The 16,992-nt window shown below is 37.8% G+C and overlaps 1 protein-coding gene across 2 annotated transcripts in view; it reads left to right on the top strand.

The window, feature by feature from the left end:
• The first annotated feature begins 5,268 nt into the window (after positions 1 to 5,268).
• The window catches only part of rragd (ras-related GTP binding D), a 61,449-nt gene continuing 49,725 nt past the window's right edge, over positions 5,269 to 16,992 (top strand). The window contains exons 1-3 of one of the 2 annotated variants that reach the window (XM_031736717.2): positions 5,269 to 5,577; positions 7,331 to 7,626; positions 11,562 to 11,761. In XM_031736717.2, the coding sequence (XP_031592577.2) occupies positions 5,382 to 5,577; positions 7,331 to 7,626; positions 11,562 to 11,761 (692 nt within the window). In that variant the 5' untranslated portion in view covers positions 5,269 to 5,381. The remainder of the gene's footprint in view (positions 5,578 to 7,330; positions 7,627 to 11,561; positions 11,762 to 16,992) is intronic. The other variant, XM_031736718.2, reaches the window with a different exon arrangement.

Below are 16,992 nucleotides of genomic sequence, written 5' to 3'. Positions count from 1 at the left end.
GTCCAGGCAGTGCACAGGTTGGTCAGCCTAGTCTTGCAGTCATGGGCGACTGCTCTGTCTACCAGTAGCTGGTGTTTTGCTCCTCTGGTATTCTTGCCTCTTCCTTTCTGTGCCCTACTCATGTACTAAGCCATGTGCCTGTTTATCTTAGGCACTATTATGCCTGACAGGAGCTTCCATGTGGTACTCAGGCAGGTTATTGGCCAGTAGTTGGAGGAGACTGGTCTCTTCTGGGGGTCCTTGGGGAGCAGGACTGTCCGGGCTTTGGTTAGCCATTCCGGGTGTCTCTCATGGACTAACAGCTGGTTCATTTGTACTACCAGATGCTCGTGGAGTGCAGTCAGCTTCTTCAGCCAGTAGGCATATAACTGTAAAAACATAATCACCCCTTTAACAATTTCACATATAAGCAATATTAATTTAATAGATAAAACTATTAAGTTTTAGTTTAATACTGTAAATGCAGATCTAAACTTTCATGCAATGTTTGTTACTAAGACAAACTAACTTGTTGACATTGTCCGAGAGGAGAGCGGACCGCTTCTTATTTACAATGTTACCTGCAGCTGAGAACAGTCTCTCACATGGAACAGAGGTTGCAGGAGTGGCCAGATATTTGCAAGCCAGCAGTGCCAGCGTGTCATGAGATCCCGAATGAGCTGACCAACACTTCAAGGGACAGTCGCGCATACTAATGATCGGCTCTGCTCTGTACAAGTGCATGATTCTCTCAGGCAGAAACTCATCTGATTCTGAATCGGAGTCCATCTGTAAAAGACTCATTTTTTCGGGTGGCCCATCTTCTGTTGAGGTGGAGATTGATCATTTATCAGTCTTCCAAGAGTGGTCCACAACCTCTCTCTGTCACTCTTGGGGAGGCAAGTCCTTGAACGAGAATCCAAAGCTGTTGCAATCTTGAGCTATTCATTGTTGATATAGTTTTCTTTAAGTGAGGTTAGGTTTAAAACAGCATTGCCAGAAGACCTAACTCCATATGCAGGGCCATCATCAGAGGTTTCCATCACACGATGGAGGTGGAAGAGGGCAGGCAGTACCAATGAGCAGGAAAGGTAGGATTCTCCACCCAGAATCTCAGTTACATACTTTAGTGAAAACACACAAACAGAGGGAGAGATGGAAGAAGAATAAAATGGTTATTAAAACAAGAAATTGATTTTCTTTAATCAATTCATTTTATTTCAGTCTAAATTGTATATAGACAGCTTACTTGCAGGACTCCAGGAGAGACTCCAGTTTCTGCAGTTTGTCCCATTCTTGCTCTGCTGGTCCAGGGTTGCTTTAATTGCTGCTTGTTTGCTGTTTAAATTCTTGATCATTTCTCATGTTGAATTCCAGCGCATTGGCACGTCCTGGATCAATGGCTGCTTCTGCTGCCTGTGAAGAGTAGAAAGATATTTTACTGCTATTATTTGTTGCTATTTTTATAATCAGTATTACCATTCCATTAATTATTCATAGTGATATTGCATTCAAATGTTCAAATATACTGGTATAATATTAGTCTTTATTACAGGTCCAGTAAGAACCACGTTAAACTGTTGAGTTGAATCTATAATTTTAAATGCTTTTCAAGGCTCCTATAATCTTAAAAGTTTATGGGCAGACTGCATGGTGAAAGAAAAGGCCCCACGCAGAGTAACTCTGTGCCAAAATAAGACAGGAAGTTACATGTTTTTGAAGTTACATGCTTTGCAGGAAGTGAAACCAAAACTAGAGTCTGAGTGAAAGTTAGTCTGAGGGGCAGTTTCGATGATGCTATTATTTTTTATACTTTTATATCTTTTGATTAAGCTTTCAGTAGAGGTTCTTGATTAAAACATTTATTCAGTAGAGTACACATACATAGTTTCGGTTCGGTTATTACATACACGAGAGCGGCTTCTGTCTCTCTGTCTGGGGAGGTCAGGAGATAGTCGGCAGGTGAAATGGGGTGCGATTGTGGTTAGCACATAGACATACATGTAACCACACACACACACACTTAGTTAGAGGTTCACTTGTAGGGGAAAGTTTAAATTGTTTGGCTAGGGTGCAGTTTCTGTGTGTACGTGACTGTTTGATGGAGAAGCAGGTGCACGATGCGAGAGCTGAGCTGGCTTGCGGGAAACCACCGGGGAGAAGATGGAAGCCAGTGTCCTTTTAATTGTGTCTCAAGTTGTCAAATAGAACATTTGTGGTTTTGAAGCTGATGTATGTGATGACGCAATGAGGAGGTGTCACTAAATATACTCTGATGCATATAAAACTGTAGTATGATGTTAGGAGGATGAGATTGTGGGGCTGTCTGCTTACGGAGTCCGCTCATTCTCCCACGCGTGTCTTTTCATTAAAATCATCGTCTTTACCCTTTGGACCAGTGTGGTTACTTGCATTCCTCCTGTATTTACTTCCCTATATTTTTGAACCTTAACATGCCCCAGGGTTTTTGCTGTGTTTACAGCTTCGAGGTATTGGCTGGACTATGTTTGAAGTGGCCAACAATTTTCCGACACTTGGACAATGCACTCTCAAGTCCACTGTCACCAAGACTCACAGTGATGCATCCCTGTAAGATATGAGCCACACAAGGCATATGCTCAAATGGCAGAAGTTTAGCTGCAGGTGTCATGTTTTGTGCACATGACTGATTGTTGTGATTTTTCCTTCAATTTTCCACTCATTTGCCACTGTTAAGAAATGTTCAGTACATGCCTCTGTGAAGTGACGTTCCTCTGTCTTCGTTATTCTCAATTTAAACGACTTTAATTCCCATGCAGCAGTAATTAGATTAATTATTAACACTCATACAGTGTTTATAATTGAAAATATACAATTAAAAATACAAAAAGAGTTTCATAATTTGTAGTTTAGTGTGTTTGTATGTGTTTACACATCCATGTGTGAGAGTAGTCAGCTTCGCTTCATTGTAGATCAGAAGTTGTCATTTAAAACTCACATTCAAAGACTTGTGTCTAAGTTGAAACTAAAACTAAGTTACTTTATTAGCAATCGGTCCTATTTCTCCCTCCAAGTGAGAATACACTTGTTTCATGGAAATTTTTTTTATTTACCTTTATTGGATTACGGTGACCTGCTTTGTATGAATGCACCTGCCCACTACCTAAAGAGGTCGGATACTGTCTACCATTGTGCTTTATGTTTTATTACTGGCTATGGAAATCGTGTACATCATTGTTCTTTGTATGCTGCTGCTAAACTTCCATCTTTGTATTTGCAGACTTTCCCATTGTTTTGTCTTTATCTACAAATCTCTCCTTGGGCTGGTTCCCTCTTATTTATGTGTTTATATGTGTAAAAAACACAACCAATACAGCCTTCGTTCTCACAATATCATACAACCGATTGTCCAGAAAATCAGAAGAGAATTAGTAATAAAGGCTTTTAAATATGCTGCCCCTGTTTTCTGGAAAAAGTCTGCAGAAGGAACTGAAATGATCAGAACTGGTTACCTTGGGGGAGTTTAAGTCCATCTTAAAGGAACGAGAGAATGACTCTTTTACTCAGTGTGATTGTTTTAATGTCGCTCGTAATTGATCTGTTATTGTATAGTTCACATGTTTGTATGGGATATTGTATTTGTTATGTACATGTATTTTTGACTTTTGCTGCCATGATGTCAGGTCTCTCTTGGAAATTAGATTTTTAATCTCTGTAAGATTTTTTACCTGGATAAATAAAGGACTAATAATTAAAATATATATATATATATATATATATATATATATATATATATATATATATATATATATATATATATATATATATATGTATATATATATATATATATATATATATATATATATATATATATATATATATATATATATATATATATATATATATATATATATATATATATATATATATATATATATATATATATATATATATATATATATATATATATATATATATATATATATATATATATATATATATATATATATATATATATATATATATATATATATATATATATATATATATATATATATATATATATATATATATATATATATATATATATATATATATATATATATATATATATATATATATATATATATATATATATATATATATATATATATATATATATATATATATATATATATATATATATATATATATATATATATATATATATATATATATATATATATATATATATATATATATATATATATATATATATATATATATATATATATATATATATATATATATATATATATATATATATATATATATATATATATATGTATATATATATATATGTATATATATGTATATATATATATATATATATATATATATATATATATATATATATATATATATATATATATATATATATATATATATATATATATATATATATATATATATATATATATATATATATATATATATATATATATATATATATATATATATATATATATATATATATATATATATATATATATATATATATATATATATATATATATATATATATATATATATATATATATATATATATATATATATATATATATATATATATATATATATGTATATATATATATATATATATATATATATATATATATATATATATATATATATATATATGTATATATATATATATATATATATATATTGAGTTGCTGTTATGTAATTGGCTGATTAGACATCTGTGTTAATAAGAAGTTGAATAAGTGTCCCCAATAAAGTGGGCAGTAAGTGTATTTCCTCCTCTTAATTCTTTGCTTAGCTCTGCAGCCCCGTGCTGTCCTCTATGGCTCCTTACAGGTCTGGTTCCATTCAGTATCACTAATGTGTTCAGTTGGTCCCATTTGAAAACAGTTAGGTTCTCCACAGAGACAAATGAAAACAATAACAAAAAACAAACAAACAAGAAGACTCAGAAAAAGGTGTACAAATGAAACACAGTTTTAGTAATGAAGGATAAATAAGTCGATGGGAAAACAACAACAAAACACACACTCAGCATGGTGCTATCATTATTATTATTATTATCATTATTATTATTATTATTATTATTATTATGTTTTGAGACGGATGCAGCTATTGTTTCACAGCCACATACATCTAAGAACATCATTCAGATGCCTTTTCCCTGTGGCCTAATGCTTAGCTTTCTTTTAATGTGTAGACCTTTTTTTGAAAAAAATCAATCAATAATAAAGCATATCTTAAATAAATCTTCATCAGAAATGTAATTTTAATTTGCTTCTATATACTTTACTACAGTATGAGACTGAGTGTTATAAAGCTACCAAAACTAAACACCTCCCTGCTTGGCTGCGTATGCAGCGACTGGAGGCGGGGACCGCGGGTGAAAGTTCACCGGCATGGCGCTCACGTATCAGGTGAACGCTGTGGGAAAGCTGGATACCACGAGCAGCTTGAATCCAAAACAAAATGTCAGCATGACCAGTGAGAACGTTTCAGTCCTGTGCGGAGAGGAGGACGAGGCTCTGGAATATGACGACGACGAGTACGACCTGGAGGCGTTTTCCGATGCCGACCTGAGCTGTGAGGACAGAGGTATGGGATTTTTCGCTGCTTTGGAAGGTCACACACTCGGAAAACGGTCTGCTTTCTCTGCAATCCAACACCTTCTGCGTTAGCGTGGAGCTTCGTGGGCGTAACTAGCAGAGTTGTGTACAGTATAATGTCAACTGTGCACACCTACAGAAGCGCCAGGGGTACTGGCATTTATCGACAGCGCTTCACTTGTTCCACATCTTGTCATGTTAGACAATTAAATAGATGAAATGAATTTGTCATAACACCCCATAAAGACAAAGTAAAACTGTTAAAATTCTTGCAAATTAACAAATTATATAGAAAAATCCAAAAAATTATTGCAAATGAATAAAAATAAATAAATAATAATATTCACAACTTTTGCTTTGTTGAAGCACCATCTATTTTTGCATATAATGCCACAGGCTCAGTACACGTGATTTTGCGCAGTTTTTCCAAGTGTTATTTGCAGAAGCTCTCAAGCTCCATCAGCTAGATGCGAGGGTTGCCCAAGTGGTGGAAGCAGAAATAAATGATTCACAACAGTCAAGTGTTTTTATTCTTTCATTCACATTTGTGATTTAATGTGTCATACACACAATGCAGCCAACTAAAGAAACACTCAAAGTAGAAAGATTTTACAATGAAACAAAGGAAAAACAAGATACCTCCAATTTAAAGATAATTCTAAATTAAATAGAAACGGCTCTGCACTAGCCTAAACCGCTTTAATGAGGGCTGCTAACAATAGGCTACTATGATCCACTCTCCATCATGCCCTGGCACACTAGTTAGTCCCTGACTAAATAACCAGTGGCTCCTCCCACTCCTTGAAATGGCTATTAAATACCAATTAAGGATAAAAAAAAAAAAAAGTAATAACAGTTATCAATGTGTCATTCAAATATACAATACAGTACAATGCAATACAGTTTTATTTGTATAGCACATTTAAAAACCAAAGTGCTTCACAATAATACAGAAGATCAAAATACAGATCAGGTACTAGCACTAGCACAGACAGAAGCGAGGCACTAATAGACCAGAAGAGTGAGGTAAAAATAGGTATAGGACCTCAGTTCAGAAGGAAAGTTAGTTCATAGATACAAAATATCACCTAAGAAGTTAAAAGAACCTGTAGTGAAATTATTTAGTATTTCATACTAGACTTGGCAAATTCCAAGGAGTCCAAAAAGACCCAGACTGGATTAGCAGTTCCTGTTCCATGTACATTGTACATCGTTCCCTCAACTGTAAATAATCTCCCAGTTCCTGCTGCTGCAAAACATCTCCACAGCATAATGCTGCCACCACCATGCTTCACTGGAGGGATGGTACTGGCTGGTGATGAGCGGTGGCTCATCACCAGCCAGACATCATGCGTCTTTGCCTTTTAGGAAACTCCAGGGTGTAAGATGGTAAAATGTCAAACCAGTTAAGTGCTGTGAATACTTTATTGATATACTGGAAATATATTAAAGTGTCTAACGTCACATATCTCTGGTGGAAAATGTACTGAGATGTGTTGTAATGTTAATTGAAGCAGTTCATTTAAAGTTGTGGATTCAAGCTGCTCTTCATATTTTTGGACACCAGATGGCACCGCAGAGGACTGTGTTGAGAAGCTTTGAGTAATGACACTTTTTTCACTACAAGTGTTTCAGAAAGCTTCATTTGGCCATCACTAATTAAGAGTAACTTGTGAACTAATCTTTTTAACTTGTCTAATTTAAAATTGCTCACCTAAAGCTTTCCCTCTGCTGTTTTATAGCTCCGGGCTTCAGTGATTCCATGAATGGTGTGGTCAAACCTCGTATTTTGTTGATGGGCCTGAGAAGGAGTGGGAAGTCCTCCATCCAGAAAGTGGTTTTCCATAAAATGTCTCCCAGTGAGACTCTGTTCCTGGAGAGTACTAATAAGATCTGCAGAGAGGATGTCTCCAGCAGCTCCTTTGTCAGTTTCCAGATCTGGGACTTTCCTGGCCAGATTGACTTCTTTGACCCCACTTTTGACTACGAAATGATCTTCAGAGGCACTGGAGCGTTAATCTTTGTCATTGATTCACAGGTCAGTTCACAAGGAAATACAGTGAAACAGTATATACTGTTGTCATGTTACCATAATAGCAAAATGTGATTAAAAGTTTTGGAAATGGAGCAGTAAAAATCCAAAGCTTAACAGATTCACATTTGGCCGATCCCCCATCCAGGACCCCTGTGCACTGTTACTTTTTCAGAACAGCTGCTATTAGAGCTGTGAGATATGACAACGTTAAACAGAAGTCTATCGTTTCATATTAAACTCTGTCATTTATTTTGTGCTATCATAGGAAACCGTTTACTGCAGTATTTTTTTCATTGCGTTAGATCACTGTTTGCAGTAGTTACCTCGTCACCACAGAAGGACCAGCCAAAACTAATAAATGAGCTCGTTTGTAAATGAGCAGCAACCAGAACAGAAAACTGTACTGTGCAAATTATGCAGCGTACTGGTCCCCACCACAGAGTCCAACACAATAAGCCTCTTCTACCACATAAGCAAGAATCACCGTTACCAATTTATATATAAAGCACTTTCTAAAAAGCACAAGTTTAAACAGAAGAAGAAGCAATGAGGGGCCCATCCTAACATGTGCAGGGAAATCATTCCACAATTTGGGGGTGATAGCTGAAAAGGCTCCGTCACCCATGGTTTTCAGTGGGGTTTTAGGGACTGCCAGGAGTAGCTGGACCTTAGTGATCTTGAGGGAATATATGGCAGTCGGAGCTCAGATATTTATAGTGGTGCTGATCCATTAAAGGTTTTAAAAAGATATAATAAAATCTTTATATAGGCATGTAAATTTGGGTGTCATCTGCATAGAAATAGTATGCAAGTCCATGTTTGTTTGTTTTTTTTAAAATCAGGCCCATGGAAGAAGGTAGGGGGAGAAAACAACTGGACCGAAAATTGATCCTTATGGGAAACCAGATGCTACTGGGGATAAGGAAGATGCAGACTCATCATGGTGTTCTGAGAAGGTTCTTTACAATAGGACCTGAACCACTCTAAAGCTATACCATCGCCATTCTTATGCTTTGAAAGCACAAGAATGGCGAAGTCACCTGAATCTGTGGTTAGTGTAAGCTCACTAAGAATGCTTAAAAGTAGTGATTTGGTACTGTGAACCAGACTGGAAAGTGCCCAGAATCCTCAGAGAGTCTAGAAAAGATTGCAACTTTAAAAATACTCTAAAATGTTAGATATAAGAGGCCATAATTTTACAATGGGTCTAAAATTAGAGAAGATAGAAGCATTCATGTTTGCTTCTTTTAATCAGTGGATGTACTACAACCTGGTGGTTTGGACATTTGGACCATTAGTATCCCAGAGCTCTTTAAAAAGGAAAGGTGGACGCACATCACTGGGTCAAGATGATGGCTTAAGCAGAATGAAAATTTTCTTTAACTTGGAAAGAGACACAAACAAACAGTTTTAAATGGAGCAACAGTGTCAAGAATGCTCCGACAGATTGATAGGAATTAAGAGGTCCTCAGTGTTTATCCTCAGTATTATCCTCTGAAAATTAACCAAAATCTGATTTTACCACATCATTAAAGGCAAGAGAGAACTGAATGGCAGTGGAAGGATTAATAAGAGGTTAATGACGTGCTATAGTACACTGCGTAACTTTTTGACAGGGTAAAGATATATTAACTAAAATAGGCATGTGATTGGAGAAGACACGCCTATTTTATTTAAGCTTCCTCAGAAAGTAGTTTGATCAGTGCCTTCTTGTACACAGGATTACTGTTTGTCCTCCAGTCATCATTCAGGTGAACACTCAAGCAGCTGTAGCTGAAGTGTCATCAGAACTGTAGGTTGCATTTTTCACTCTCACACTAGAAATCTGAGGTGTTCAAAGTAAAGAGGAATGGAGGCAGGACGGTTTCTTATGACTTGTGCCTCTGCAGATCTCCACCAGTGTACTGAAACAGTAACCCTTCTACATGATTTTTATTTTTGGGAAGAGCATGAATTTGCATATCTGGCAAGTAGGGCTGTGTCATATTATTTTTTGTGGTGATACCATTATATATGTGATAAAGTGTCATTTCGATATGTCAGTGATATATTATGATATGCTATTCTTCATTGTTGCCCAGCACACACAGCCATGACCTAAACATCTCAGGGCGAGAGCAGTGTGTCAACCTCCAATTATTATTTAGTGCCTGGAAAGTAAGGTTCAGTGGAGTTTTTTTTATATAGTGCCAAATCACAACAACATTTGGCTCAATGTGTTTTATAATCTAAGGCAGGGTCAGCAACCTTTAAGACCCAAAGAGCCATTTGGACCCGGTTTCCACGGAAAAGAAAACACTGGGAGCCGCAAATACTTTTCGACATCTAAAATGAAGTTAACACTGCATACATTGTTTTTTTTTTTGTTTTTTTTTACCGCTATGCTTTGTATAAACAACTATAGTGTGTTGCTTATGAAATTCATGAAATGCTACAAAGAAAATGAAATTTTATTTATGTAATGAACACATTTTGAACTCTTAAAAAATTATAACAAAAAAGAAAAACATCCAGTTGAAGGTCTCTTTTAAATGAATTAAAAAGCTGAACTTAAATTTTCCATGTAGCAAACAAAAACTGGGCCATCATCCTTATATCGCCTTTGGGCTTTCGTAGTGCGTAGCAGAGCCTTGACCTGTATAAAGACTAAAGAGCTGCATGCGGCTCCGGAGCCGCAGGTTGTCGACCCCTGATCTAAGGTAACACCTACAATAATACAAAGAAAACAGAAAACCTTCAGGGAACTTTTAGAACAGAAAATGCATGAACCAGTTTTTAAGCATAAATCTGAGACAGGATATTTCTAATTCTGGCAATATTACATAGATAAAAGAAAGCAGTCCTACATGTTTGTTTAATGTGTGCATGACTTGTACTGATCAGAAATCCCTCCATGATTCCTCACAGACCAGAGTGAGGCCATCCAGAGGAATTATATGGTGTGTGAGATTTTTACAGTCAAGTAGTCTCAGTTTTGTCCAAATTTATAATTAGAAAATTATATGTCATTCAAACCTTTGGGTCTCTAAGACATGTCCATAATTTAGATAAATAATTCTAAGTGGGAGTCATCTACATTGCAATGAAAGCATGGAGTATTTTCACAGAACATTAACCAGTAGAAGCATATATAATGTAAAAAGTATTGGTCCCAACACAGAAACCTGTGTAACTGCATGGCTACCTTTTATATATGATGAAGACTTCTTATTTACTTGTTAAACTTAAAATCTCAGTTAGATGGGACTCAAACCTTTGTAGTGGAGTTCCTATAATACCATCACTGTGTGCTAATCTCTGTAGAAAATATTGTGATCAAATACTACACTGAAGTCTTGTAGGACAAGCCCAGAGACAGCAGTGTCCGAGGCCATACGATCATTTGTAACCTTCACTAGTTCTGTTTCTGTGCTATGATGAACGCTAAATCATTTTTAATACTAATGATGATTTTTTTTTAAACAGACTTTTATGGATGGGCTTTAATCAACATGTTTGCATGATGGCTTGAAGAAGGGGGTGTGGCAAGGCAGGAGGACTTGAGGCGCATGCACATGCACAGACGCACAGCCCACCGTGGCAACTAATATATCTTGCTTTTTGTCCTTGATTCCTAGATACTTAACCTTTGCAAAATTGAGGTATCCCTGTACTAAGAAACAAGAAAATCCAATTCGGCTGTAATGCTGGTGCAGTGTTTAGCTCAAGTAAAAAATGTTTTGTTCTTAATTCTTGTATATTTTGGGCTGTTTGTTTTATTGTTTTTTTTTTGTTTTGTTTTTTATTTTGGTACAGGACTTGCAATTTTCACTATTGGGATGTCATTCTTAGTTCAGCGGGTTTAAAGTCAAGCTAAAGTTTAGTCTACTTCTTGCTTTTTGATGAACAGTCTGTAAGACTTTAGATAGACTAAAAGGAATTTCTCTTTTTTATGACAGGATAACTATGTGGAAGCTCTGAGTAGACTGCATCTCACAGTGACCAGGGCTTACAAAGTAAACCCCGACATCAGCTTTGAAGTGTTCATTCACAAAGTGGATGGTTTGTCTGATGACCACAAGATCGAGAAGCAGAGGGATATCCACAAACGAACCAACACTGACCTCACAGATGCAGGACTGGAGCAGATACATCTAAGGTTGTGTGTCATCTAAAGCTTATAAAGGGATTTTGAGTTTGCAGTTTGGATTAATTATGTGCATTTTTTTTAAAGTGGTATTAAGCAACAGTACTTTTTTGAAGGTCTTTCATAAAATATTTATTTGGATATCTGCTGCATTATTGGCTACTTTTTCCCTCATTCTTCAATTCAGTTAATTGAAAAATGATTGTTTTTTTCCCCCCTTTTAAACACCTCTTTCAACCAGTGTCTTTTTTGTATGCTAAACTTTCCTCAGTTGTTGTGTACATCTTCAAAAGCCACAGAATTTATTAACGGTCATTTTGTGCTGATGATGTTTATGCAAATCTGTGACAGTGCTAGAAATTACATGTTGGTAAAGCAAAACAACTGGCTGTTTCCATTATTGCTCCCTAATCCATGGAGAGGTGCATTTAAGTGCTAAAAGGGGTAAATCGGAAGTAAATTGCAATTTTGGCGTCATGTTTTTCTAACGACTTATTAATCACTAGTCATTAGCTAGTGATATCCTAGATAATCCTAGAAACGTAATATGGCCAAGATTTGTAAAATGGACCTAAATTTTTGTTCAACATGATCTGAAAAGACTGACTGAAAACATAATCTCAATAGAAGAGTGTTGACAGAGGTCCATTAGATTTGTATAGGAATGAGTATTTTTGGAACAAAAGGTAAGAGACTTTGTTTTACAGATCCAGAAGCTATGTTTTACACTGTCTATGATGGTAAAAATCTATACACCAGGTGTGTTAAGTACTGTGCAAAAGTCTTGAACCACCCTTCTTTTGTTTGCATTTTACTTCCAAGGATCCACATTTTCTTTAAATTTTTAAAAGTGATTTTGAGCAATAGTTTTCAGGTAAGCCCTGTGACAGACTGGCGAACTGTCCAGGGTGTTCCCTGCCTCTTGCCCTACGGTAGCTTGAATAGGCTCCAGAAGGCACAGCACCAGCTGCTTATTGAACGGGTGAGGCAAACAAATTTTACCATCGACATGCTAAAATCTCAAGAGGAGCAGATCCGACAGAGAGTTATGATGCTTTTAGATGAGAATTTTCTTTAAAAGGTGTTTGACTTCACTGAGAAGGCTCTTCTAGCACACACAAGAAGTCTAAGACGAGGCAACAAAGGAAGTTTGAATTACTTGTTGTATGTCGGAAACCACTGCAAAATACAGAGTGTCCTAAGCAGCCAGAAGAGAGAAGGATGCGACACCGAGGATGTGGACAAGTGGGTGAAGAATTTGTCTGACAGACAGCTCACCCAAACCCTTGCTAAAGGGTTGAATTTTACTGTCATGCCGAGACAAATCCCGCTAGTGGAACTGATCACAGCCACGGAAACAGCAATTCGAAACAACAATATTGCAGAAGTGGAAGCAGAGCAACTACGGACAAAGGTTGTGGCCTGTCTCAGCAATGCAAAGCCCCCAGCATCCAACATTACCATGGAGGAGAGGAAGGCACTCACATCACTTAGTAATGACAACAACATTATCATCCTTCTGGCAGACATGGGTAGGTGCACAGTATTGCTAAACCAGAAAGACTATCATGAGAAAATTTTGCCACTACTCAGTGACAAAAATACTTACAAGCCCCTGAAACGAGACCCAGGAAGTGATTACAGGAACAGGTTGATAGACTGTCTGAAGCAGTTAGAACAAAACAAGACTACTGACCGGACCTCAGCTCAGTTTCTGGCTTCAATCCTCAACCCATTGGTGGGAAGCTCTGAACACCACATCCAGAACACCTTGGATTTTGTTGAGAAGGTGAGAGATGCCATTATGGAGCCAGATGAAACCATGGTCTCGTGCGATTTTACATCTCTCTTCACTTGCATTCCAGTCAAGTGAAGAGGTAGTTCGTAAGAGATTACAGGATGACCCAACCTCAGCAACAGGACCACTCTCAGCATCGACCAAGTGTGTTTGCTTCTGGAACTGTGTCTTCATTCCACCTACTTAACATACAAGGGTCAGTTCCACAGGCAGAAACATGGGTGTGCCATGGGTTCCCCAGTTTCACCCATCGCGGCCAATTTGTACATGGAAGAAGTGGAAAAGACGGCTTTGTTATGCCACCCTGGAACACCACCAAGTCATTGGTTCAGGTATGTGGATGACACTTGGGTGAAAATCAAAACTCAGGATGTACCACATTTCACAGATCACATTAACTCGGTGGACCGACACATCAAATTCACCAGGGAAGATATGACAAGTGGCAGGTTAGCCTTCTTAGACTGTGAGATTTCCATCAATAACTGGGGACATCTAAAAACTGATGTGTACTGGAAACCTACGCATATGGATCAGTATTTAAGGTTTGACTCTTATCATCCACTGGAGCATAAACTGGGTGTCATCAGGACGCTACAACACAGAGCGAACACCATCCCCACAGACACAGCGGCCAGGGAAGCAGAAAAACATCACATCAAAAAGGCCCTGAGTAGATGTGGTTATCCCAGCTTTATTTTTGTCAAAGCTGGGAAGGCGCCAAAACAAAAACTCCAGCCGATCCAGGAGAGAAGGACAACTGCTGACTAAGCGAAAACCTGTAGTGATCCCGTATGTGTCAGGAGTATCGGAACAGTTGAGACTCATTTTTTCTAAACACTGCGTCTCTGTGGTTTTTAAACCCCAAAACACACTTTGCCAAAAATTGGTCCGTCCCAAGGATCGGTTCCCCCGACAAAAACAGAGTAACATAGTGTAAGCTGTTAAGTGCCAGGAGGACTGCCAGGATTTATACAACGAGGAAACCAAACAACCTCTGGTGAAGCAGATGGCACAAGACAGAAGAGCCACCTCGTCAGGGCAGGACTCTGCAGTCTATTCACACCTACAGGCCAGTGGACACACTTTTAATGATGAGGATGTACACATCCTGGACAGGAACGAAAGCTGGTTTGAGCGCGGAGTCAAGGAGGCCATTTACGTGAAAAGGGAAAGACCATCTCTGAATTGAGGAAGGGCGTTAGGGTACATCTTTCACCATCTTACAAAGCTGTGATTGCAGCCATTCCCCAACTCTCTGTGAATGGTATTCATGGCCATTGGTCAGTGGTCCCAACCCATTGTCATCACTGGTTTGCTTAGCACTGTCCACCAGAGCTCAAGTTTCACAGAAGATGGTTTGGATTCTTGATGGACACAAATTGCAGTCCAAGCCACATACAAGCAAGCACAAACAAAGTGATGGGAGAAAGCACCCTTTGCCATTAGGTTTAGGTCTTAAGCCCCAAAGGGGTTTCTGAGCTTCGAAAATGAAATGCCCCAAATTAATTGACTATTTCTCTGCAATTACAAACTCTGTGCTTACAATCTTGGTATCAAAATAAAGCTGACACTTGTGAAATTTCATCAGAGGTGTAAATATTGAAGCAGATATTACTGTGTCAAAGTTACTGAGACTGGAACACAGAAAAAGTAAGTAGATTTTATCCTCGCCTAATTTAAAAAAAAAAGATTTTTTTTAGCATATAACCCTTTTAAAAATATGCCCCAGTTCACATTTCATTCCACAAATTCAGTAACCAACATATAAACATCATCTGTGCAAAGATTTGTTTCTAAAGTGAAACAGTGAAAAATTACAGCACTGTCAATACATGAATATCCAGACGTTGTACAAAAATGTCTAATTTTGGCACACAATTGGACACCATGCCAGTTGAATTTTTTAGATATTAAAGAGCAGAAATTAATTAATTTTTTTAACAGGCCTAAAAATGCTTTTTTTTTAAAATATATTTTTGAAAAATTAACCACACATTTACATGGCAATAGCCCTTTTCTGCCGTGCCCATTGGCCTCTGGCCCTTTAAACTCTGAGGGCCTGTAACTTTGGTTTCTTTTGGTCAATTTGCATGATTGACACCTCTTTTTAATCGTTTGAGCCAATAGAATCACAGAGGGTGGCGAGATCTGAAAACTGCTGTTCACAAACGCTGTCCATCTAATCTGACTGAGCTGGAGCTGTTTTGCAAAGAAGAATGGGCAAGGATTTCAGTCTCTACATGTGCAAAGCTGGTAGAGACATACCCTAAAAGACTGGCAGCTGTAACTGCAGCAAAAGGTGGTTCTACAAAGTATTGACTCAGGGGGCTGAATAATTACGCACACCCCACTTTGCAGTTATTTATTTGTAATAAATGTTTGGAATCATGTATGATTTTCGTTCCACTTCTCACGTGTACACCACTTTGTATTGGGCTTTCACCTGGAATTCCAATAAAATTGATTCATGTTTGTGGCTGTAATGTGACAAAATGTGGAAAAGTTCAAGGGGGCCGAATACTTTTGCAAGCCACTGTATCTTTGAACATCAGGACCTGGAAATGTTCACAGACAGTGTTCTCTGCCACATAAAACACTGCACAGACACTGTTACAGCAGTCAAATGTATCCGGTCTTATCCCAACCTAAAGCCCTGGATGACCTGGGAGGCCAAGCAGCTGCTGAAGGAGAGGAACACCGCGTTCAGGTCTGGCAACAGGGACCACTACACCGCAGCCCGAGCCAACCTGAAGAGATGCATCAGAGAATCGAAGGGGGACTATAGGAGGAGGATTGAGGACCATCTGGAGAGTAACAACAGCCGGCAGGTGTTTTGCAGGGTATCCAGCATTTAACCAACTATAAGATCAATCTCGGAGCTGTGGAAGGTGACCTGGCGCTGGCGGAGGAGCTGAATATCTTCTTCGTCCGAGTCTGTACTTCCTGAGAATTCTCAGGAGGAATAGCATCACACAGAGACTGCTGGTGTCCTTCTACAGAGTCACCATTGAGGGTGTATCCCAATTCAGGGTCTGCGGGCTTAAAGTACGCAGCCTCAACGGTCCTCAAGGGCCGCATACTCAAAGACCGCTAAGACCGGAAGTGCGAGGCTTGTGAAATGGGACGGTCTAGCCTCCGTCGCCCTGCCCAGGTTGCCTAGCAACCATGATACTAACAGCTGGAAACGTTTCATACAGCTTTGTTTGACAGAAACGAAGAAGAACATATTTTGTTCATTTGTTTCTACGTGAGCTCTGTGTGATTTAATGAGTATCTGAGGCTGAAACCACAGGACTGTAAAACATGATAGTTGGGCTTCATTTCTGTACTGAACAGTCATTTTAAGATTAGCTAGTAAATAACAATTACCTAATGTTGTTCATGAGACTAAAGTCATCTCAATGTAAATATAATATGGCCAATATTATAGTTATTATATTAA

Source organism: Oreochromis aureus, linkage group 19, assembly GCF_013358895.1.
Source record: "Oreochromis aureus strain Israel breed Guangdong linkage group 19, ZZ_aureus, whole genome shotgun sequence".
NCBI classification, from domain to species: Eukaryota; Metazoa; Chordata; class Actinopteri; order Cichliformes; family Cichlidae; genus Oreochromis; species Oreochromis aureus.
This window is presented reverse-complemented; position numbering and strand designations above follow the sequence as displayed.